Here is a 26,468-nt window from a genome sequence, read left to right as displayed (position 1 = left end):
GAGAGAGTTAGAGTTCGGGATCTTATCGATAGCGTGTAGCTATTCACTGCCATTGTTTCGAGACGTTGTACAGAAGGATTTGACAAGGAGATAATCAGTAGCATTCCGAGCAAGCTTGAAGGAACTGACCGCCATATACATCCACGTGGATCGGTTCGAGCCATGCTGTTTCTAGTCCATGATGGGAAAGAAAGGCAGAACAATGAAGTCCAAGTCTAGCCAGTGAGACAATCGTCTAGAAGAAGACTGGACATTCCGTGGGACGAAGTAAGGATAAGATGACAAAATGAATATACTTCCAGAAATATGGTAATGTTAAAACCTTTTGTGATTCTTTGTTAAGAAAGAGAGGAATATTGATATAGAAGAAAAGAGATGTTATGTTTCAGAACTCTATACATGTAGGAAAAGGACTTTAGCGAATACTAGATAGCAGTGTTTTAATTGTTAGGGCTATTTCCCAAGTAAATTGAATGAATTGTAGTTTGAATTGTTATGAGTAATGATCTATAAAGTTACTGATGCAATTGTCTTGAGAGTATGTGTAGACTAGTAAGGATATTTAGAAGATGCAAACAAAACTTTGTGCTCTGAAATTAACTTATGATTGGATATGTTGTGTGAATTACAGTTGCTATGTTTAACTTTATAACTTAGGATACCTCCATTCCAATTGAGTATATTCTTGTAAATGTGTAATCTTAGGAATTTAATAAATCTATCTTGAATATCTTAATCTGTTTTGTGCCTTGAATTGAATCCAATGCACTACTTGCTAATATCTGAATCTGAGCAGGAAAGAATTATATGACAGAGAACCCGACTGCAAACTAAAGTATTTTAAGAGAGATAGATAAAATTGAGATAAAGAATAATTAATAGATTGATTAGCTTAGTATATTTTCTGAAGGTTACTCCTTGGTTAAGAGGAATTTCTAACCTAGGGATCTGGCTGGCACAACTTGATCAAATAAATATTGCCAGAACCTGATTAGGAGGTGACTCCAGACCATTATTGCCGAGGATCGGACTCTATTCAGAAGTCTACCCTTTGTTAATTATTTAATATACTTAAATAATCTATCCACACAATTGGCCGTTTCTCTAAGAAACGGCCAATTGTGTGGATAGATTTAACTGTAGATAAGAGAGTACAAAGTTCCGATAGTCTCGTGTGTATAGACCATAGAAATATGTAGTAAAGTAATAACACTACACAGTGACAATGTAAGATAAGTGATACAAAAGGGAGAACACAATAAAGTATAAATTAAGTTATTAATTATATGAAGAGCCAAAGGCTTCAATTCGGTGACATATAAACTTATTTAAGTTAAGGGATATTACATCCCATATTGTTTCATAGCTGAATAAGAAACTCAGAGTTTCATGCCGAATATAGTAAATATATAAAGTTCGGCGAGTCCAAGTGTAAGCAAATACCTGGATAGTATTACAACTGACCCTTTAGGGAGTGCAACACTGAGGCAACTCGTGGTAAGGGTGGGGCAAGCTCCGATCACTATTCTTGATATTTCCCCATAATGTGAAACCCAGCTCCTAGGAGCTGTACTACTGTTCTACATTATGAGTGAGAGAAGGTCACTACCCAGACCGGTTTCAACCTTTATCGAGGTCTCATCAGTGAGAGGTAGACCTAGAAATACCAAGTTTGTAGCGAACAGAACTTACATATACCCTACTATGAGAATTGCCAAGAAGGTGTCCTAATAAATTATTAATTATATGAAGAGCCAAAGGCCTTCAATTCGGCAACATATAAACTTATTTTAAACATATAGACTTGGTATTTCTAGGTCTACCTACTCACTGATGAGACCTCAATAAAGGTTGAAACCGGTCTGGGTAGTGACCTTCTCTCACTCATAATGTAGAACAGTAATACAGCTCCTAGGAGCTGGGTTTCACATTATGGGGAAATATCAAGAATAGTGATCGGGGCTTGCTCCACCCTTACCACGAGTTGCCTCAGTGTTGCACTCCCTAAAGGGTCAGTAACACTATCCAGGTATTTGCTTACGCTTGGACTTGCCGAACTTTATATATTATGTTATATCAAATATGTGACATAACATTTGATGGTGTTATGTCACGACATAACATCATCAATATGATACAGGAAATTGATGAGGCTAGGCATTTGGAGGTGATAGATAGAGATAGAAGTTCAGAAAGCATATTACAAAAGTTGGCTAAATAGTTCGATTGATTACTTGTGTGATGAAAAATACATTGACAAGTAAAGAGGTTATCAGCATCTTGACTTCTGTGCACAAATTTGGTCACTTGAGGATCAAGTGGTGGTAGAGAACAGTAATCAAGCTGGTGACAGGTTTGTGGAATGTGAAATTACAATATATTGAAAGTCTGTGTTGCAGAGTTTAGTTGACAAAGGAGAAGGGATATGACAGAGACTTATTGGAATTACTGAAGAAATTCTATAATTCCTTCCTTTGGTGGTGCACCCAGAGGGGGAAAGGGACCCATTCCTCCTACCACAAAAAAAGGGAAAGGGGGGAGACACCAGAAAATTTTCCTAATTGAAATTGATTTTTTTTATTTATGTGTGTCGTGTCTTCTATTTCTATACTACTTATGAATTAGCAATCATTGCAGATGCTCAGTCGAGTCATTCTCAAATAGTCTACTCAAATCCCCCCCCCCCCCCAAGATTAAATCCTGAGTGTGCTACTGATTCCTTCAGAGAACAAGGGGGGTCATCCCTGGAAGTTGTGTAAGAGAATGCGGACAAAATTTTTGCTTGGAGAATGAATTGCAAGACATAATTTTGAGTGCCCCAGTGGTGAATGAGTTGAAGCAGAGGTAGGATAAGTATTGTGTGATAAGCGTATGTTAAAACCCAATGGAGAGACCCATATAATAGCATTCACTGGGATAGGACTGAAAGCTTAGCATTTTATTAGCTCCAGTGTTGTGATTGAAAATTATACAAATGTTGAAAAATGTTACTATTTTATTACACATTGATGGTGCCTGCAACATTTTGGAAAAAAAGAAAGGATACTAAAATGAATTTTGGAAAAAAAACTGGTAAGTACCAGTGAGCATGTTTTCCAATTTACAACAATCTTTGAATGGAAAATGGTAATAAATTAGCGGAGTAACCTATAATATTTTCATCCATAAAACGTTTTTAAATAAACTCCTATGGTATCCAACTTTAGTACCAGTAATTCTCCTATTAACATGTTCACACAATGGGTGCTTCCTTGACTATATATTATAGCCTTTCTGCAGCAGGAGGTTCTCTGTAAATGCATTCACATTTACGGTCAGTTTTATTTTGTAGCGTTTTCATGTAAAGTATCTTTGAGTTGTTTCGGTGATGTGTGTACTTTGATTAAAAAATCACATGAAATAGCCAGTCGAGTGGTTAGCATATCTGCTCTCCAGCCAAAATGACGCGGGTTCGAATCCTGCCGTGGGCATGGATGTTTGTGATTGTCTGTGGAAATACTAGTAGTAGTGGGCAGTAGATGGCATTGGTGAGCCTTTGGACTCCCTGGAATTGTCATGTAATAATAATTAAAAAGTTTTAGAAATATTAATGGCTTTTGTGGCTAGCAAAGGGGTTTACTTATGTATAAAACAAGACGACTTTTATAATTACTGCATGATCTTCATATGCAATAAGAGAAACTAGCAATCATAATTAGTATTTTTTTATTAGTTGCAATTCTGATAAACTGAGGATTTACAGATTCCATTCTGTTCTTTAAAATTCTTGCCTCCTTACAGCAATTCAAAAATACAAAGTATAATACAGTGGATTCCAGTTAATCGGGCCACATCAGAAATAGCATAATTTGGCCCAATCAAACAAAGTTGCATATCAAGAGTTTAAAAGGTGTATGTACATAAGACAAAATACAAGTTTTTCATTTATTGCACAGCAAAATTACTGACTTATAGATAATAGCTTATACAATTGGCTTTAATTAAAGTAAAATATTTGCTATAAAAATAATTTCATTTATACTGACTTATAGATAATAGCTTATACAATTGGCTTTAATTAAAGTAAAAGATTTGCTATAAAAATAATTTCATTTATATGCATATTAAACATGTATCCTTGGCAATTAATGACATTTTAAGGAATGATCAAATATAGCTTTTTTTTTTTTTATTAAAAAAAAAAAAAAAAAAAAAACTAAGACAAAATCAGCACAGGAATTCAGTGCAGATATAATATAGTTGTAAACATCAGTAAACTTTCTAGCATCCTTGGCGGTCACTCGTTCAAGCTTGGGAGTGTCATCCTCATCACCTTTTCTTCTAATGTTCTTCATTTTCATTATAGTATTGAATAAAACCATCAATGGATGCGAATGCTTCATAGTTTCTGATGGATTTCACATCTAATGGGACATCATTTTCACTATTGCTTATATCCGGCACGTTAATGATTGAATGTTTAAAACCACATTGAACAAAATAGTTTTGAATGCTCTTGTTGCTTATTCATTGCCAACTACTGGCCATTAACTATATTGCTTGTAAAAGATCAACTTTTGCTCTTGAACTTTTTGGCAAATATCAAGAAGTCAAAAGTCAGTTCGTAAAAAATTCAGATATTATCCATGCTTTGGTTTGGTAGGTAAACTCTCCATTCTGATTCCTTTAAAGCATTGAAGCCTGGTCCTTTTCCTTTTTTTTTTTTGTTGTTGTTTACTACTTCTCAACACATCTGAACAGTTACATGACCTACTGCTTTCATTAATCCAGTGTAATATAGCGGTTCCCAACCTTTGAAAGTGGAAGACCCTATTTTAATTTTAAAAATATGGCAGACCCCCCCCCCTCTCCTGTGAAGGAGACTGGAGTTGACTAATTTTATCTTAAATTATGCAAATGATAGTTTGCAACATCTACATTTTTGTTCCACTGTAGAGAATTATATTGACTATTACATACTCTGATAATTAGTTCTTTCATCTTATTTTCTTCCATTCTTTAATTCTTTGATTGGTTGTGTTTGAGAATTGAATCATATATAATTTTTTTTATGCTTTTTCTCTCACCATAGCTGATGCTATCACTTTCACAGCTGGTAAAATCAGTTTCTCTGCTATATTGTGAGGTCCTCTCCCCACCCCACCTTGTTTTTGGTAATTAAGAATATTTGTTAAAGAAGCCATCACAGCATTTTCATTCTTGCTACGGTTGCAATATTAATTATACTTTTTTTTATTACTACTGAGCAATTCTTGAAATTTATTTTGAAAAAAAATTCAATAGGCTTATTCTTAGCATTCATGGTTTGTTTCCACAGGTCTCTGCAACTTTGCTGGTTTCATGCATTCATTGGATAATGTTTCATAACAAACAACACACTGGGTTCTGATTATTAATGGAACCAGTATAATAAAATCAAGAGACATATAACCATTGCTGTATTTAGGAATTATCTTGTTTGAACATGACTGTGGTGTGTCTTTTGACTCGGCTTTAGTCGGATCTTTTTCCCCTCCCTCCTGTACAGACCAACAACGCATTGTGGCACTTCACGACATAAATTCAATATACTCCCATCTGTACAACGAAAAAAACAGAAAATGCATTCAAGCAGTAAATAGCAAAGATATAACAATGTGACATGTACATGAAGGTCCCACAATGCAATATCAGTTTGAGTCTGTCATAGTACACCAAGGTTGTTCATAAAATAAAATATTTGTTCTCCAAAATGAATCTCTTGCAGACCCCCATCCAGGGGTCTGTGGACCACATGTGGGGAACTGCTTGTGTAGCATGTTTATAATACAGAGAACAATCCTATGTAGCATGATAAAATAACCTTTGTTTTGTCATTACTGTAGATGTTATCAACACTAAATTTTTGAATCAAGATGAAGTAATTTTTCTAACACTCCATGTGATAGAGGTTACTGGTTGATCCAATTAAACAGTGTTGTGTCTCAAATCAACAAAGCAAATTCTTGTTATATTCACATTTTGTTTTTGTTCTTCTAAACTTGTCCAGGTAAAAGAGGTGGCTCAGATTAACCGGAATGTACTACATCTAAAAACATGATCACTGTTACTATACTAAATAATCAATACCTCTCCAACACCAATTTATCAAAGAGGATTCAATTCTATAATTTATGAATTAAATGCATCGTTGATTTGAGACACAAGACTATTTAATTGCATCAACCAGTAACCTCTATCACATGGAGTGTTAGAAAAATAACTTAATCTCATCATCATCAAATTCCTGCCATGTACCCTCAAGGGTACAGGATATGATAGTACTACATGAAAAAAATTACATCATTCCTAACTTCCTATCTACAATTTTCCTCCAAATCAGTCTGTTACTTGTCAAGACTCCACCATTATCAGATCTTATATTTCTATCGTCTAAGGCACTGTACCACATCAATCCACCTATATCTTGGTCTTCCTTTGGGTCATTTTGCTGCCAAAACGACCCAAAGATTAGCAAAACAAGAGAACACTTGTTTTGCTAATCTTTCTTCGCCTATTCTGTTTAAGTGACCATACCAATTGAGATTAGCTCTGCTAATGCATTCTTGGATGCTGACAATGTCGAGTTCTTTCCTAATATCCTTGTTTTTAATATGATATTGCCATTGATGATCTCTTCACGCCTATAATCTTTCTCAGGACTAATATCTGTGGTTTCTAGGCTTTGGTCAAGTGTTTTACTTCTGACCCAGCTCTCAGATTCATAAGTTAAAACTGGTTTGAACACTGTCTTGTATACAGCTAATTTAGTGTTCCGACTAATTTCTCTCTTATTCCATATGAATTTATTCAATTGACTTCCCACCATACCAGCTTTGCAGATTCTGTTGTCTATTTCCATATTTAATTTACCATCTTCACTAAAAATTGTGCTTAAGTAGCCGAAATGTTTTACTTGTTCTATAGGTTCTCCATTCACAATGCAGTTGATATTTTCAACGATTCTACCTATTTTCATTGTCTTTGTATTTTTATTGCTGACCTTCATACCATATCTATTATAACAGTTATTCAATTTAGTCGAGGAATCTTGCAAACTTGTAGCGGATTTATTTAGAAGTGTAACATCATCCACATAAAGCAAAGAGCTGAGATTAACATCTCCAATTTTGATATCATGTTTAATACCACTTTCCTTCATAATGTGATCCATATACATAATGAATAACAGAGGGGATAATGTACATCTTTGTGTCACACCAGATTGAACATTAAACCATCTTCCTGTACTTCAATTCTAACTACTGATTTACAACTCAAATAAAGACTAAGTATTGCTTGATATAATGCCCAATTGACACCATATAACTGTAGCGTATTGAATAGCTTCTCTCTTGGCACCTTGTCACATGCCTTTTCCAGATCGACAAAACTGAAATACAGATCTTTGTTATATTCCCATGTTTTCTCAACTATTTGTCGTAAAGTGAAGATCTGACCCTGACAGCCTTTATTTGGCCTGAATCCAGCTTTTCTTCCACAATTCTTCTCAACCGTTTCTCAAGTATACTTGCATAGATCTTGCCAAGAACACTCAGTAGGGAAATACCTCTGTAATTCTCACATTCAGTTTTATTTCCCTTTTTATATATGGGTACTATGAGAGCTCTACTCCAATCATTGGGAATTCATCCCTCTGTCCAGGCTTTCTGAACTATGCAGTGCAGCCACTGTAAGACTTTTATACCACTATACTTCAGCATTTCTGGTCGAATATCATCTACTCCTGCTGCCTTTCCACATTTCAAGTCTTTGATGGCTTTTTCTACTTCAAGTATGGATATGTATTTCTAACTGTGTGCCTGTTGAGTGTTTTTTACCACTGTGCTATCGCTGCTTGTTTCATTTAGCAATTTTTCGAAGCAGTTACTCCATACTTCAAGGATATCTTTTTCTCCCGTTTTCATGTCACCTTTATCATCTCTAACTCCTTTTACAGCATTCTTTCCTTCATTCCCAAGCTTCTTCAATAACCTCTAAAATATTTTGCCACCTTCTTGATATTTATTTTCTATATTCTTGCCAATGTCCTCCCATGACATTTGTTTAGCTAGTTTTACACATTGTTTAGCATTCTTGCATTTGTCTCTGTATTCTCTAAGAGCACAAGCTGACTTATTTGCCAGGAACTTTTGATTTGCTGTCTTCTTTTCCTTCACTGCCTCTTCTATCCTTGCAGATTACCTCACCATATGTTTCTCTTGCTGAATCAAACAGGGTTTTCTTCAAGGTTTGCCACTGAATCTCCAAGGTTTGATTCCTGTTCTCAAACTCTTTCATTTTTTCTTCAATAATCTTATTTTAGTCTACAGTTCACATCTGAGAGCTGCTCAACTTTTATTCGCTTTAAAACTTTCTTGCATGTTATTCTTTTCAATATGAAATTTAATTTTATCCTGCTCAAGACTAAATAGTCATCACTTCCAATTTCAAATCCTCTGTACACTCTGGTGTCCTGCACCAGGGAGAAAACATCACTATCAACAATAACATAGTCAATGAGACGTTTCTTATTCCTTGCCTCTTCTCTCCATGTGAATTTGTGCACATTTTTATGTTGGAACATGGTGTTAGTAATAACCAGTCCATGTCCTGAGCAGAGATTCAAAAATTAAGTGCCGATAACATCTACAGTAATGACGAAATAAAGGCTATTTTATCATGCTACATAGGATGGTTCTCTGTATTATAAACATGCTACAAAATATAAATAAGAGAAAAGAATTTAAAAAAAAAACTATTGAGCTGTCCTTTCTCCAACAACTGCTAACTATTTCAGGGATCATCATCTTTTTCAAAAATCTGACACCATTAAGTGATACAGTGATCTCACTTCGTGCTCCACTGAAATGCTAATATCTCAAGAAATAAATTATGACATCCTTTTCACTAATGGCTTTGAGTCTTACATCAATGTCATTAATAGCTATAAGGTTTCCTTGTTATCTGTCTCCCAAGAGGTGGTCCATCACATTCTTTATATTAAATGTATCTGTGAAGGAATAACCATACAGCTTAGATCAGTGTCCTTGCACCCTGTTATCAAGATTTCTGCTTTCTTTAAGCTCTGCAAAATGCAAACTTCCACCTTTAGCCCACTATGAAGTCAAGTCTATCAAATTCTGTGCCACACTGGCATAGAATTTGATAGTTGTTCATGGTGATGAAAACCTTAGCTATATTCGATTCCATGGGCTGGAAACAGTTGAGACGTGTAGAACATGCCATCTGCACCAAACATTGAATCCTTTGGAGGAAGATTAAGGTCTTTCATAAAAGTAATTATCTTATGGAATGCTTACACAAAGAGCTGTGAAACTGTGCTTCACTGTTTGATTTGGATAGTTACAAATGATGGCTTAAAATTATCCCTATATGGGAAATAGTTCTTCGTCACACCTGCCATAAGCAAGTTTTTTTTAATCAATACTTTCTCATTTAAATTTGTACAGTCAGAATCTTGATGTATTTTAGATTGTGCTATATCATGTACATGTAGCTATGATGTGAGGAGTCTTTATCAGGTGTTTCCAATCAAATGGTGAGTCAGCTGGTCTTATACAGAGGTGGAGGATTTTTTTTGTCTCTCAAAACAGGGTAAGCCGGCCCTGTGAACACACAAATTTACAGTCATAAATATATACTTGTCCTTAGGGCAGTGTTTCTCAACGTGGGGTGTACGCCCCACAGGGGAGCAATTTGAATATTTTGGGGGGTAATTAGAAAATGTACATGTACATATTTATATTATACTTTTTCAGAACTTGGCTGACTATTATGCTAGAGGGAGGGGAGCATCAAAATCTTTGAGACGTTGAGGTGGGGCATGATCCAAAAAACACTGCCTTAGGGGATGCAGCAGCAGAATGGCAAGCCAGATGCATTAATGGCCTGAATGTAGGTAGTTTTTGGTATTGAGACCACATATTAATATAAAGAGTTTATTAAAAATAAACAATTAAAAAATTAGGAGACTACCTGTTTTGGACAGACAAGAAATTGGAGGATACAAACACACAGTTCATTATTGGCTTTTATTTATTTATTTATTTTTTACACATCTCTCTTTCTCCTCTTATGTTTTCTGTTCTCATAAGGCCATAATAAATTTACACATGATTCACAGCAATAGAGGTTTGTGTGATTCATTCCATCCTATAAGTTTAATGTACATGTACAGAAATTATATGGAATCTTTGGTTATAATTTTTTTTTCTGTATCGAATCTCTTTATAACTCCCCTTTCTACCTTGAACTTGCCACTCCAACTAACATTCAAGAGACAAGAATTGTGCACAAGTATAATTCATTTCACACTTTAGTAATATAATGATCTAACCAAATATAATATATCTTAATATTTCTTGAAATAATTCTTTTGCCTATGCACAGCTTTAATTTTAAAATAAAGGACAAACAACAACTAGTGGCCCACTTGCAAATTTTGTCAACAAAAACACATCTTGTGTCCCATCCACAGTAAGTACAACATGAGACAGTTCATTCCTGCTCAGTGTGAACCTGAAGTTTTCACCAATCAAGTTTTTGAAGCACTTGACATATCAAAATAACCCCAAATTTTGTGTAGCAATTTACTACCCTTGATTTTAATTAATTCCTCTCTCTCTCTCCCTTCGATCTTGAACTCTGGGATGAGTGGGTCTTGAAATATTTCCTTTTCCTAATACATGGTAAACAGTGTTGCAACAAGCTGTCAAAGCAAACTTCCAGTAAACTCTTAGCAGTATATACATTCCTTATAGAGTTAAGTGATTGTGAGGTGCTAGCCATGCAGAGAAAAAAAACCATTATATGTGTAATTTTAGGTAGTCAAAAGTTTTCTAAATTGATTTTTATCCCACAAAACAGCATCTTGGGAACAGCAAAAATTAAAGAAATTATGAAAAAAAGCTGAAGCAAAGAAAAAAAAAACATACATCCATTCTCAAATTTTTAATGTTTCATCTCAAGCCTTTTAGCAAACTTGACTTTGTAATTAATATACTATTATCCTAGATGGCATGGACTGTATCAACAGTATTTATAACACTGACATTCAGCACAATTTCCAAAAAGCAGTGATTTGTATAAATGGCATTAAATGCACATATAAATCACATTTCTATTTTTAGAAACTGCAATTACTTTGTGGTTCACACCAGGAAAAAATTATACATTTACTGATTGCCTTGTGAAGGCACCAAAGTAGTTTACTCTAAAAAGAGCAAAATGTACATGATGCTATTGCTTGTGAATTGGAAAGTTACATATCAGCTGTGGAAAAAACATCAAAAATATTTTTTTTATATGTCTTTTTAAAACTAACACTAAAGAGCTTGTTTATTATCTTCAATATCAGTTGCAGCAGACTTGTTGGATGGAGATACATCTTTGGAACGATGCTTGTGCGAGTCTGAGAATAGGTCCGAAACATGGAAGGCCTGTAATGTAGTAAACTTTATGAAATTTTTTTTCTATATTTTAATGAAAATATGTTATACTTTATTTCAATTAACTCAAATTCTCTACACCGAAGAGGAAAATAAGTAGACCGAAAAATGATGTATCATCCAATGAATATTTACAATTTCAGTAAAATTATGACAGTAATAAGTCTCTCTTTCTTTCTATACGAACATTGTTTGAAAAGTTTGGTAAAAAAAATAAGTTAAACATTTTTTTTTTTTGGAAAAAATCACCTTTATTTCTCAACATAGTCTCCATCAAGGTCTATACATTTAGTCCAGCAAGTTTCCAATTTTTTCATCCCATCTAAAAGGTAAAATTTGTCAAATTGTGCAAAATAGTCATCGACAGCCTTGATGACATCCTCATTCGAAGAAAATTTTTTCCCACTGAGCCAAATTTTTAAGTTCAGAAACGAGAAGTCACATGGGCGTCAAGTCCGGAGAATACGGTGGAGTGGAATCAATTCGAACCTCAATTCGGGCAATTTTGCCATTGCGATGGTCGATGTGTGGGACAGTGCATTGTCTTGATGAAAGAGCACTTTTTTGTGTGCCAATCTTGGCCGTTTTTTCGTCTGTTCTTTTAAACGGGCCAACAATGATGCATAATAGACTCTTGTTATTGTCTTAATCATTTCCAAATAGTCTATCATAATAATTCCTTGGGAATCCAAAAAAATAGTGGCCATCACCTTTCCAGCTGACAAAACGGTCTTTGCTTTTTTCAGTGCTCTTTCACCAGGCATTGTCCACTGTTTTGACTGCTGCTTGTACTCAGATGTGTAGTGATGGATCCAAGTTTTGTCTACAGTCACAAATCGATGCAAAAAATCCTGCGAATTGCGATTAAACATTGCCAAACACTGTGCTGAAATGTCTTTTCGCATGCATTTTTGATCGACAGTCAACAATCAAGGCACCCATCGCACACACAGCTTTTTCATATGCAATTTTTTGTGCAGGATATCATACACCCATGCAGTTGAGATGCCTGCAATCTCACGCACTTTTACTTGGCGGTCTTCTATAACAATACCATGGATTTTGTCAATCATTCCCTTCGTAGTGACCTCAGTTGGGGATCCAGAGTATGCTTCATCTTTGATGGACTTATGACCACGTTTAAACTCATTTATCCAAAAATAAAGTCTTTAATGCTGGTGCAGAGTCCCCATGAACTGCATGTAACTGGGGCTTTGATCTGCGTGGCCATCCACTTCTTCAGATAAAAGTGTTTTATCACTGCACAAAACTCGTTTTTCTCCATTTTTATGAAAAATGTGAACGCGGTCATTTTAAATGTTTGCCAAATGAGAACTACAGGTCGCATGTGGCTAAAATTTTGCCAGGGGTTATGAAAAAGATGATACGTACCGACAGTGGTATGAATGAACGAATTGTGTCGCCGTCTGTTGGAAATTTGCAAAACTCAAATAACCCTAGCATATATATATATATATATATATAACTGTATACCTAACGGTAAGGAGGATTAATTGGATAGGAGTTAGATGGATGAATAACATCATCAAGCATGAGCTTCAGATAAAGAAATACTGTGCATGGTATATAAGAAGAAAGGTGACCAACAAACTCATGAACAGTATACAAGGGTCAGGCAAGAAAGGTGACCAGCATGGTTAGGAAGGCAAAATCAGATTACAAGAAGAAACTAGCTGAATGGGCCGAAGGAAATCGCAAATAGTTTTTTCGCTATGTGGCAAGTAAGAGGAAGAATGACTTATGGAAGAATAATGCTAATGAGTGCTGATGGTCATGAGGTTACAGAAGCGATAAAATGGTTGAATTACTGAGTGATCAATTTGCAAGAGTATATCATACTAGTGCGTTTCATGCTGTGACATATGCAACAGACTTATGTGGGAACAGAGGTGGAACAAAAAAAAAAAAAACGTTTTGGTGTTCACAAGGCAGACTGAAGAATGGCAAAAACTATTATCAATCAGAATGTGATTATGAAAGATCTTGGAACAGTAAATGTTGACTACTAATTCAATTCAGTTTTTATAAGGAGTCCCTGATAGCACTTAAATTCAGGTTCTTTCCAAAAGAAGAATAAAACAAATGCTGTCCTTTTGACTTTGTTTACTGCAAAATAATTTGTTATTCTTAAAGTAAATTGCATGTATTTCATTTCAGTATCATTTATATGAGGATTCTACTATGACGATGTTAATGTAATTAGCTATAAGTAATCATATTTCTACGATAAAGAGCCAAGAGGCTATTTTTCCAGCGGCGTAAATTAAGTTAAGGGGATAATAAATCCCTCATTATTTTAAAGCAGGATATGAAGGATTCTATAGATTTCGATCTCCGAGTTTCGTATCTGGCTTTAAAATAATGAGGGATTTATTATCTCCTTAACTTAATCATATTTCTATCAAAACCACTGAACTATACCACTGAAATATGCCGTGTGAAAATTCTCGACTTTTTTTAAGGGATGGATACCCTTGAAAAACATTTCATATTTCTCAGTTTATCTAAACACTCTTGATCCAGAGTATAATAATATTAATAATAGTATTACACCATTCTGATAGTTGCACATAGAAACATGACTTCTACCTCTGATATAGCTCTATATCTCCATGAAACCTCAACATTGTAGGTCGGCAGATCTTCAGGGAGAGGTATCCAGTAGAATATGCAAGAATGTACCGAAAAAAATTAAAGTCAAGCAGCTTTGAAAGGTGAAATCAGATATATAATTATTCAAGAAAAAAAATGACAGTTTGAAAGCAAAGACCAAACAATGGATACTTAGTGGCAAACTAAAGAAAACACTGGAAGTTTTTCCACTTGGTTATACTATAAATTAAAGATACCAAGAAATTATATACTTGGTTTAATCCTTTATCCAAGTGTAAGACAAGTTTGCACCTGAACTGTTTTCAGGACTGGAGTAACTCGTATGCAGAAGCTTATGACTTCACATTACTTGCCTTAGTATCCCATAATGCAAAGCACATATCCTTATGGGAATGTATAATGCCTGTAAGACCCTTCCCATTATGGGAAGGGTCACTACCCAGACTGGTTTTGACCTTTGAGTTCTCAGTGGGAGCCAGACCCAGAGGTGATACCAATATTGAAGTAATGAAGAAGTCATATTTTTCATATACAAGTTGCCAAAAGGTGTCACACATTATTAAAATACTCTGGATTAGAGATAGTTGTTGGAAGTTTTTCCACTTGGTTATACTATAAATTAAAGATACCAAGAAATTATATACTTGGTTTAATCCTTTATCCAAGTGTAAACAAACAAGTTTGCACCTGAACTATTTTTCAAGACTGGGGTAACTCGTATATAGAAGCTTATGACTTCACATTACTGGCCTTAGTATCCCATAATGCAAAACACATATCCTTATGGATATATATAATGCTAGTTGAAAGGTCAAAACTGGTCAGGGTAGTGACTCTTCCCATAATGCACAGTATTATACATACCTGTAAGGATATGTGCTTTGCATTATGGGATACTAAGGCAAGTAATGTGAAGTCATAAGCTTCTATATATGAGTTGCCCCAGTCCTCAAAATAGTTCATGTGCAAACTTGTTTGCTTACACTTGGATAAAGGATTAAACAAGTACAGTTACACCCCGAGTTACGTAACACGTGACTTACGTAAATTCGCAGTTACGTAATAAATCTACTAGAGCATATGAACGTGTTTGCGGCTTTGCGCAGGTGTGTTTGACAGCCTTATTGCAGTACAGTAGAAGATGCTGCACGCAGTTAACTCAGTCACTTGTTATCACTGCTAGTTTCATTGTTTTTTTACCCTTAAAATGGAATGCAAATGCAAAACTGAATGCACTGGTAATAAATCTAAAAAAAACAAAGGTCTGCAATTACTTTAGAAGAAAAGTTGAAATAATTCGTATGTATGAAGGTGGGAAAATTCTATCAATAATAGCTTGGGAAATAAATTGACCTATTTCGATAGTGAATACAATAGTGAAGGATAAAGTTCGCATTGTTGAAAGCACGAAAGGTGCGGTAGCATTGAAGGACACAATTATTACCAAGAAGAAGCTGGGCCTGATATCAGAGATGGAGAAATTGTTGTCTCGCTGGATCGATGATCTGACACAGAAGCAGATACTGTTAAGTTTACTGATTATCCAGGAGAAGGCTATGTCCTTGTATAACGATTTAACATTAATCTGGTAAATTCGTTTTACCAGATTAATGCGAATACAAGCATGAAGATGCTTGTATTTGCACTACAAGATTTTGTTTCGCCACACCAACAACATAATTTCCCAGCAACTTTTTGTAAAGGGAACAGAATTTTATTATTATATATATACAGTCGGGTCTCTTTTTATGCGGTAGATACGTTCCACAGAAAACTGCATATAAAAAATCGCAAAAAAAAGACCTAACTTAAGTTGAAAAATCGGGGATACATTCCATAATTTTCTAAAACCGCATAAAACCAAAGCAATGAATTAAAATAAACCTAAAATCGCATAAAAAGTTTATGAAAATTCAGGAAAATAAGAATGCCTAAGTTTGTTTTAAAGCTTTATTCATTTAATTTTATTGAAAAGTAACATTTTTTTTTTAACATTTTGTCATCAGAATTATCTTCACTATTAGACAATATTCGGCAACATTTGCGAACTGGTGCAAATTCATTTTCATCACCAGAAGAGATAGTCAGTGCATCAGATCTGTATGGTAAAGGCAATGGTTCTTCACAAACAGAATTAGCTTCACCCTCATTCTGTGTTGATTTTTTTCTTTTTCTGACAATGTAATCAGTGATTAAACTTTGTGATGATGATTTCACTAATTTTTTATACAGCTCGTGATATCCAGACATACAGTTCTTCAGCTCAAGTTGGAATTTAAAGGTTCGTTCAGAATTTGTCATTAACAAGAAAATGATTTTCCAATTTATTGCACAGTTCAAGACCTTCTCGAATTATATTTGCAGTGAGGGGGGACAGGTTTTTCTTCCGCTTCACTATCGTTTTCTGGATCTTCGACAATATCTAAAGTTAATCGATATCCAATAATATCATCGTCACTTAAGGCATTATCCACAAGCAATTCGTCTACATTATTCTGGCTAAATGTATCAAAACCTTCTTCACCAATTTCATGTGCCAATGTAACGATTTCATCTGATAATGTAGATGTTTGCATGGTTGTAATTCATCCAGGCCAAGCTGCTTTCTAGCAAGCATTTAAAATTTGTGGTCTTATTTCAGCGATAGCAGATGCAACATGATTTGAGCAGTCCAAAATAGAAAATTTTTTTTCCAAAACGTCAGTTACTGTTAATGATTCATTTTCTAGTTTATTCAATATAAATTGAAAAGTGTTCTTAACGTAATATTTTTTAAAAGTAGCAATTATGTCTTGATCTAATGGCTGAATAATACTTGTTGTATTGGGTGGAAAAAACACTAACTGCACATTTGGATGTTCTAAATGCAGATGACTTGGTACATTGTCAACAATTAATAAAACTTTAAAATCGAGAGCTTTTGCTTCATGTATGTTTCCACTTCTGGTACAAAGCAATTATTGAACCATTCAGTAAATACAGCAGTTGTTACCCAGGCTTTTGTATTAGCCATCCAATGTACTGGCAGCTGTTTTAGATCTTTGCCTTTTAGAGCACGTGGTCTTAGAAATCAATTTACTAGGAGGGGTTTTAACATTCAATCTCCTGATGCATTGCTACAAAGTAACAATGTTACTTGATCTTTGCTTGCTTTAAATCCACTTGCTTTTTTCTCAGACTTTGCGATGTAAGTTCGACTAGGCATTTTCTTCCAAAACAATCCTGTTTCATCAGCATTAAACACTTGATCGGGACAATATCCACCATCTTCAATAATTTTGGCTAACTTCTCTTGAAAATTTTTGGCTGCTGCTGCAACCTCGCCTGTAATCTTCAAGTTATGAAGTGCATTCCTTTTTAAAAACCCGGTTTACCATCCTTTGCAGCCGAAAATTATTTATCAGCCTGGGAAGCGGAAGTAGACGACTCCAATTGCTTCATCTGTTCATAAAACCAAAGAGCTTTTTGTTTAATTAAATAACCACTTATAGGAATTCTTCTTTGAGTTAATTCTTCAATCCAAATTATGAGCGCTCGTTCTGTGTTTTCTAATAAAGCATCTCTTGAGTACGATGATAATTTGGCACTTAGTTTTGTGCCAGAAATGACAGATTTTCTTATTGCATTTTTTTTTTTTTAATTGCTCTTATAGTAGATTTGCCTAAATTAAAATGTTTACCAATCACCGTATATCCCTCTCCTTTTGCTAAGCAATCTAAAATTGCAATTTTCATTTCCAAAGAAAAGCAGTTTCTTTGGTGCTTTTTTTTCTCCATTGGGCCAAATTTAATTAATTATTAATTAATAATAAAAAAATCAGCTAAATTAACAATTAATTATTAATGAATACCAAGGTGTTCCATGAAAATTTCAGGATTTGTTTCCGTCATAGGAAAAGTTTGGGAAACGCTGGATTACCCTATTATCGGAATGGATTCTCCCTCTGTTGACATGCGCAGAAGTGTCTAAGTATCTCGTATCTGTGGGCGTGCACTGCATAACTTCAAATCCACATAAAAAGAGACCCGAGTGTGTGTGTGTTTCAGTCTTATAAACTGAAGGGTTCCCCTCCTCCTTTCTCTAAAGGAGAAGCTTTAATTTTGAGGTAAAGGTTCCAATAATTCTACACAGGGTGTGAACCCTAGGAATTGAAAGGATGAGACAAGTGACCAATAAGATATTTTTCTTCATACCATACTATTGAGAGTAGCAATATTCAAGTTAAGATCCCAACTGGTTCTCTGGTGAAACTAACTTCTACCTTCATAGACATGAAGATGCTTATACCAAATTTTGGTCAAGATCAGTAAAACTTGAGTCAGTGAACCAAGATGTTGAGGCAATTCACCAACAGGTGGCAACTACGCAAAAAACAAATTATTACATGGGTATTCTCCATGAAATCCAAAGGCATAACAAGAGGATATGCTTTTCTTGTTAATGCCTATCATACCTCTCCTTAAACGTATTCCTGATATCTGGTAACTCCTTCATTCATTCACCACTTATTAACTTACCATGACAACTTCCAGGAATGAATCCCTCTTTCCCCTTGTTTTCTACTATCCAGTCATGTAGTGGGAAATTTCTTTAGCATTTACTTTCTCTCATATCCCATCTTCTCAGCCTAAATATATAACCCACAAACCTTCAGCCTATTCTCAGAGGAAGCACTCTACAGATCAGTCACTGGAGGACTATCAGCAGTTAACCCTAACAATAACAAAATCAGTAAATAACAAGACTAAATGTGAACACAATAAAAGTATTCTAGAAGGGGAAACAGAAAAGAAAATAACATACCTGAGAGGAAAAGGAACACAAAAAGAAAGAAAAAAAAAAGAGGATAAATAGAAGAGGTTAAACAGAGAACAAAATTTAAAAGAAAAAAAAAATTATGAAAAATTTGAAGATCAAGTATGCTAGCAGTGGATCACTGAATAGTAACTCTTTGGACTCATCTCACACTAGTAGTGAAACAAAGACAAAAATATATTTAAAGTGGCCTGATGCAAAGTTCACTCAGTCCATCATGAACACAGTCTATATGAAAATAAATAACCAGCTTCTAAATCTAGACTAGCAGCAATGAAAAAAAAATATTGGAAAGCAAGGGCATAAAACTGTATATACAATCTCCTTCACAAATAACTTGGCAGATTCATACAAAATCTGTAAGTTAAAAATTCTATACCTCAACAATCATGTCCTCTGCTTTATCTTGTTCAGGATATATTATGTTAAGCAATTTCAGAGTCCAGTAAAACAGCAAGCCATATGGAAACTTAACCTACACAACAACACCAGGCTTCTGTTCCTCCAAGGAGCATACTTCTGAAGATATGGAAGTATAAAAGTTTTAACATACAAATATCCACTGCTCTTGTACTGAAACTTTATAAGGATACAAAAGGCCAAACCTTGATAACAGACTGAAAATATCAAGGGTGTGTTATAAAGTTCATAAATGTATATGCGCCATCCAACAGAACAGACAATGATTCCTTCTAGAATTGTAGCCATACGTTCCCACTGCATCAGAGCAATCAGATGGAACTGTATTGAAAATCCCATATTAGATAAAAACAGGACAACCCGCCTTACAGCTGCATGAATCAATGTACTGGTTCCTTGCTTGACTGAATTTATATCACTTCTCTTAAACAAAGTAATTCAGATCATAAGCCAGCCTGGCTTAAATTCCAATACATGGAACTAAGTGAGGATCAAGTTTCAGGAGAGTTCTGGCAGATTTCCATTGATCATTTTAGCCAAACTTCAGATCCTCTCTTCTAACTAGGTAATTAATTGATGTTAGTGAAGACTAGGATACATAGCTGAAATTCAAAGCAGCAGTAAAGCAAAACATATTGAACAGGAGAAAAAAATGCACAATGCTCAAAAAGAAAAGTGGAGAGAAGATAGTTTCTTAATAAATCACAAGCAGTGGTACAGAATGTAGTGACAATCATCAGAAACATCAACATGGAGAGGTAGAAAAAGTAAAACAAAAGAATTTTAAGAATACAGCAGAGAACAGTGCTTAGCAGATACTTCATCTGCATTCATAATTCCCAAAGTTCCATGAAGAGTGAACTCTCACCAAAATCTGTGAATGCAGAAGACATGTTCACTCCACAAGATCCTAAACTCATTTCAGAAGCAAAACACTATGAACATTTGTTTGAAGGCAATGTAATTTGCCATACCAACTCATGGAACATTAATGCCTTTCCTGCTGTTTATAACTAAGATGAGCTTGACCAACTCATTGCATTAGTGGAAGATGCTACAGCCTAGAAAGAGTACCTGACAAGGAAATCTCCAGAACCAAGATGGTCTATGAACAGAAATTTTATGATGAGGGCCAGGGATTTTATTCTTCCTATGTTTGTTAAGCCCCTTTCTATATACAGATCATCACATCCCAGTAAATTTATAGCCATCTATGCTGTTCTTCAAAACTCAACAACTGGAGCCTTATTAGTTTATCTAATATTGACTACAAAATCCTTTTTTTGCATAGCATCAAGCTTAAAACAGGAATGAGATACAGATTTCTAGGCTGAGCAATAGAGTTTAATCTGATAACAGCTATTCCATCTGAGAAAGAAAAAACATCCGATGGTGATATCTGCAGTGGACATGACTAGCATTTGAAAATATCAAACACCCATTTCTGTTCCACATCCTTAAAATAGGATAAAAAAAGGCTGCTATCAATCATTAAAAGGCCTATACTGTAATACAACTACCCACCTACTAGTAAATGAGTTTCGATCAGACCTGATCCAAAAATTAGTCAAACAAGCCTACTCTGTAAGCTCCTTACACTTTATTTGCTCTAGAACCTTTTCATAGTTCAACAATTCATGGTGCTGTACTATGTGAGGGATAACAATCTCCTCAACTATGAAGAAAATTAACGTACGGTCAAACTTTGTTGTAATGAGCACAGAAATAACGAGATTAGGAATGTAATGAGCAACAAGCCATAATGATTTTAATTTATATACATTCCCATACAACTGCTCTATAATATAATGAGTACATCTGCATACACAGATATACTCATTATAATATAATGAGTATATATATAACATACAAAGTTTGGTAACTATATAGTTCTTGGAATAGACAAAATTGAAAGGAGTGACAGCTTTGATGACCACCTGCATTGAATCCCTCACTATCTACCTCTACAGTGTCTAGTCTCTGCCCTCACTTTACCCAAACACTACCACAACTGTAAAATCAGTTAAAAACGAACCTTTCCTTTGGAATCATGTCTACTAAAGGAAAGTGTCTTTCAGTTCATGAAAAAGTTGAAATTATTCGTGAGTAAAAAGTTTTCTTTGTCCTCTTCAACAGTATCAGCATTGTGAGGAATAAAGGTGTTTACATATCAACACTAGACAACAACATAACCGAAATAAATAATTTGGAAAGTGCAAGCTTACAAACGCTGATTACGCATTGCTTCAATGGTTCACTACACAAAGAAGTGATGGATTCTCAACAGACCAATCTTGAAGGTCTCAAGCTAAAAAATTTGCTAAACAATTTGAATGTGTTGATTTTATATGTAACAATGGCTGATTGGATCATTTTAAAAACCAACATAATATTGCTATGCCAATTTTTAAAAAGAACTAATTGAAATCAAAAGTTTATTATTGTTTCTAATTACAGAGAAAAAAACTGTTTAATATTTTAGTGCAGTGGTCTCCAAACTTTTCGCCGTGAGGGCCACATTGGGTACTTCAACACTGTACAGCGGGCCATAGTAATAAAAAACTCTAGAACTAGATATATGAGTTTTATTGAAAGCAGATAAAAACTGACTACAGAGTATGTGAGATTAAATTATTGTATATTAATGACAACAAACACTATCAGTAAATTCTCATATTTTTATCACAAATTATAATAAAATCATTAATGTGAATGATGTAACTGTGGTGTTTTTAAAATCTTATTAAACTCAGGTTCAAATTTTGAAGTGCTAATTACAAGTAGCAATTTCAAATGTTCATCAGATAAATTTGCCCTGTATTTTGACTTGCTATATTTCATTCAGGAAAAAGTTTGTTCGCAAAGATACGTTGTCCCAAAAATAGAGATAAATTTATAAGCAAATTTCTTCAAATTTGGAAACTGTTCAGAGTTCAAAAATTTATAAAAATCGATAAAGTTTCCTTCCTTGTATTTATCTTTAATATGTTCATTTGCCTGAAGTTCAATAATTCCCATTTGAAGTTGACTTGGGACATCAGTAACAACGCAGTCAAACGGATTTTGAAACAATCTTATTTCCCTAGCATTGGCATCCAAATCAGCAAATTGCTTCTGAAATTGTTGTTTAAGATCTGAAATAACTAAATTTGCGAATGAGAAAGGAAATTCTGCTTCACCCTTTTTATGCAATTCTGCACAGTATGGCATATGAGCAAAGTTACAATTTTTCACCTGGCCCCCCCCAAAAGTATCAACTTTGCTCTGAAGCCTTGATATGAGATAAATCACAAACTAGGTTATTTTCACCCTGCAACTTTAAATTCAAATTGTTCATGTGGTTCACCAGATCTGCAAAAAATGCCAATTTCCAAACCCACTCGGTATCTGATAAAAGTAGTTCGTAACGGTTTTTCTCGGTAAGAAATATATCAATTTCATTCATGAGACGAAAGAAGCGTGAAAGAACCTTTCCACAGCTAAGCCAGCGAACTGCAGTATAATATGTCAAGTCAACATACTCAGAATCGCATTCCTGGAGAAAAGACCTAAACTGGTGATGATTAAGTGCATGAGAGCGAATGAAATTTACCATAGAAATAACAGGTTTCAAGACACAGCTCATATCAACGTATTTTCCACAAAGTAATTGTTGGTGGATAACACAGTGAAGAAATGTTGGTTTTGATATTTCTGCATCCTCATAACCGACCTTTTACAGTCAGAAAGACCGTAACTTGGATTACAGTTACTTTTTGCTATTCGTGAATATATTTTGAACACAATTTTAATTAATGTATTTGAAATCTATCAACACCCCATTTTTTTTTTTGCAGATTCTTATTGAAAAATTAGTTCAATTGGCGGGCCGGATAAAATCATATTGTGGGCCGTAGCTTGGAGATCCCTGTTTTAGTGTATTGTACTATCTAGAAGGATATTCATACAAAAATTATCTAGGTGTGTAATTATATTTTCTCTCTCTAATACTTATATTGTTAATAGGAGGTATATTTAACTCACTGATATAGTGAGTAATGGTTATAATGAAACTTTTTGTGGTGCTCATTATAACCAAGTTCAACTGTAGCATATGCAGATGATATAATGGGCATCTTGAGGGATAATGATTCAATATACAGCTTTTGTTGGTTTTTTGCAAAAATTCAACAAAGTCAGCATCCTCACAAGATGCAAATAGACATTTATGGCAGATTGCATCTCGAAGAGATCTCTCCTTAAGACTGACTCCCATGAGAGTCTCACCATAACTGAAATTCCCTATCTGTCTGTCAGCAGTTCAATTATTTATTTTTAGTAAATAACTCAATATGTAAATTTCTCAAAAAAATTAACTTTTGTGTAATTAGCATCAAATAATCTATAATAAGTAAATTTCTCAAAGGAATTAAATATCAGTGTTGCATAATTTCAGTAACAAAAGATGCAACTAAACATTTATGGCAGATTGCGTCTCGAAGGGATCTCCTTTGGACCGACCTTCCCATGAGTCTCACCATAACTGAAATTTCTTTTCTGTCTAAATCCAATACTTTTACTATACTACCAATTCAATTAAATAACTCAATATGTAAATTTCTCAAAAAAAATTTAACTTTTTTGTAATTAGCATAAGAATTTAATTTGCTAGCCAGGTTAGCCATAAAACTGAGATCAATAACCACTCTTTAACAAAACTGGGTTCAAATCCTGCCATGGATGGATGTTTGTCATTAGGTGGTAGATAAATTTCAATTATGTTAGACCATCCCTGCTCATAGTGCTAAATTAATACTACAGATTTATCACCTTTTGTGGGTGCTTCACATAAATCAATTATAAAATAAATTTAACTAATAATGAAATAATATTTCAACAAAACTGGATTCAAATCTTGCCATGGATGGATTTGAATCTTAGGTGGTAGATAAATTTGAATTTGAACATTAGGTGGTAGATAAATTTGAATTTATTTACTACCTAATGTTTGCCATTAGGTGGTAGATAAATTTCAATGATGTTAGACCATCCCTACTCATGGTGCTAAATTAATACTACAGATTTATCACCTTTTGTAGGTGTTTCACATAAATCAATTATAAAATAAATTTAACTAATAATGAAATAATATTTACAACTAATAATGAAATAATATTTACCACCAATAACGCAACCAGAGTACCCTGTAATCCACCAAACAAAACATCACTCCAATGATGTTTATAATCCGACACTCTGGAAAGTGCAGTAAACCAGGAAGCAAACAAAGCAATGCTTTGTAGAAATGGTTTAAACAGCTTATTAGACTTGCAGTTCATCTGAGCCTGCAGATATAACTAAAATCAAAAATAAATTAGATATCTTACCAAAAATTCAAAACAGATTACAACTGAAATACTAAATTAAATTCCAGTTAACTGAAAGTGCAAAGAACTGTAATTTTCAGGAAGTTAGCTATATTTATTTTGTCAGACATTATTCTCATTATAAAAATGATCATTTCTGTTAATTTTAGTATTTACCTAATACATACGGTGAAAATAATGTGAAAACTTCACCAGCCAGTAAGCTTTATAACTGGTTACCTCTAACCCAGTGTTTCCCAACGTGGGGCATACGCTCCACAGGGGGGCAATTAGAAAATGATGTTGCATTCGTCACCTCATCACCGATATAGTCAAAAAACTCACCATTATCAGAGATAAATTGTCAATGTTGCAACCCTAACTTTCCAAGAAAAAAAGCTGACATCGCTAGTACAGCAGTCAACATAAATACAGTATCAAGAAGAACTCTCAGAAAAGCAAAATGATGAGTCTATTAGAACTTTATTCAACATAAAAGGAACAATGGCATGGCTTTCTGACGAGATGGAAATGAGATACCAAAATTCAACTAGTTTTGCAAAAAAAAATACTGTTGCCCTTCCTGTCGTCATATTTAGTTGAATGTGGCTTTAGTGCAGTAAATGACTTGTTATTGAAAAAAAAGAAATCATCTGGATATCACAAACCATGGGAATTTGAGATTGAAAATGACTAAAGTACCTCAAATTAAAACTCTTTGCAGCAGACATCAAGCTCAAGGATTGCATTAACTTGGATTTTATTTTCCCCGAGTTCAGTTCGATTTATGTTTTATAATATACAAAGTATAATGTAAAATTTATATTCATTGAAAAAAGTCAAATTAAAAACAGTTGTACTTATGTTCCTTTTTATTTAAAGTACATATTTATATTATACTTTTTCAGAACTTGGCTGACTATTATGCTAGCGGGGGCATCAAAATCTTTGAGAACTTGAGGTGGGGCATGATCCAAAAAAACGTTGGGAAACACTGCTCTAATCACTAAAGTGCTTCATGTGGTTCCCCACATGAAAGGCTGTTGTAAAACTTTACTATATTAGTACTGTGGATGGGCTGTGGAATTTGTTTCTGTTATTGATTTACATTTTTTTTTTTTTTTTTTTTTTTTTTTTTTTTTTTTACATAGTCCAGAAATCTTGCTCTAGAGACCAAGTAGAATTTTTTTAAGCCTCTAATTAAGTGGGTGGTGATTACAGATTGGGCAATGAAATTCATCTCCCACCTAATGGAAGGTTGAAGATTATTACTAACACCAGACCTCCATGGAGTCTAAAGACTCATCGCAGGAGGCAAACACTGTTACACACAAAGCCCATCAAATCGTGCTTTAAACTCATTCAATGTATTTGCAATCACCACAATGTCAGGAAAGCATTCCACTGACCAACCACTCTCCATGCAAAGAACCTACTCCTATATCCCTGCTCAAACCCTCCTTATACAACTTCTGGTATGTCCCCTTGTTCTTGCCCCACTATAAAAAATTTCTTCCAGATTAACCTGGTAACAGCCCTTTACCAACTTAAATGTCTCAATCATATCCCCTCTCTTCCTCCTATACATAATGCTTTGCAAACTGCATTCCCTCAATCTGCCCTCATATCCCACATCCCAAAAGACCAGTTACAACCTTAGTTTTCTCTGGACCCTTTCCAACATATCCTCATCACCATGAAAACCAAGAGACCAAATCTGTGCACAATAATCCACATGAAGTCTGATCAGGGCCTTACACAATGG

General features: G+C 34.5%; 1 protein-coding gene across 1 annotated transcript in view; it reads right to left on the bottom strand.

Annotated features, from left to right (window-relative positions):
* Positions 1-3,688: 3,688 nt before the first annotated feature.
* The window catches only part of LOC150099669 (putative phosphatidate phosphatase), a 109,677-nt gene continuing 86,897 nt past the window's right edge, over positions 3,689-26,468 (bottom strand). Inside the window, exons 5-6 of the mRNA XM_090403587.1 lie at positions 24,518-24,694; positions 3,689-11,480 (exon numbers count right to left, since the gene is read on the bottom strand). Coding sequence (XP_090259713.1) covers positions 11,367-11,480; positions 24,518-24,694 — 291 coding nt within the window. The 3' untranslated portion in view covers positions 3,689-11,366. The remainder of the gene's footprint in view (positions 11,481-24,517; positions 24,695-26,468) is intronic.

The sequence above is a fragment of the Typopeltis vanoorti genome, chromosome 14, assembly GCF_054136105.1.
Source record: "Typopeltis vanoorti isolate ZY-2024b chromosome 14, IOZ_Tvanoo_1.0, whole genome shotgun sequence".
NCBI classification, from domain to species: Eukaryota; Metazoa; Arthropoda; class Arachnida; order Uropygi; family Thelyphonidae; genus Typopeltis; species Typopeltis vanoorti.
This window is presented reverse-complemented; position numbering and strand designations above follow the sequence as displayed.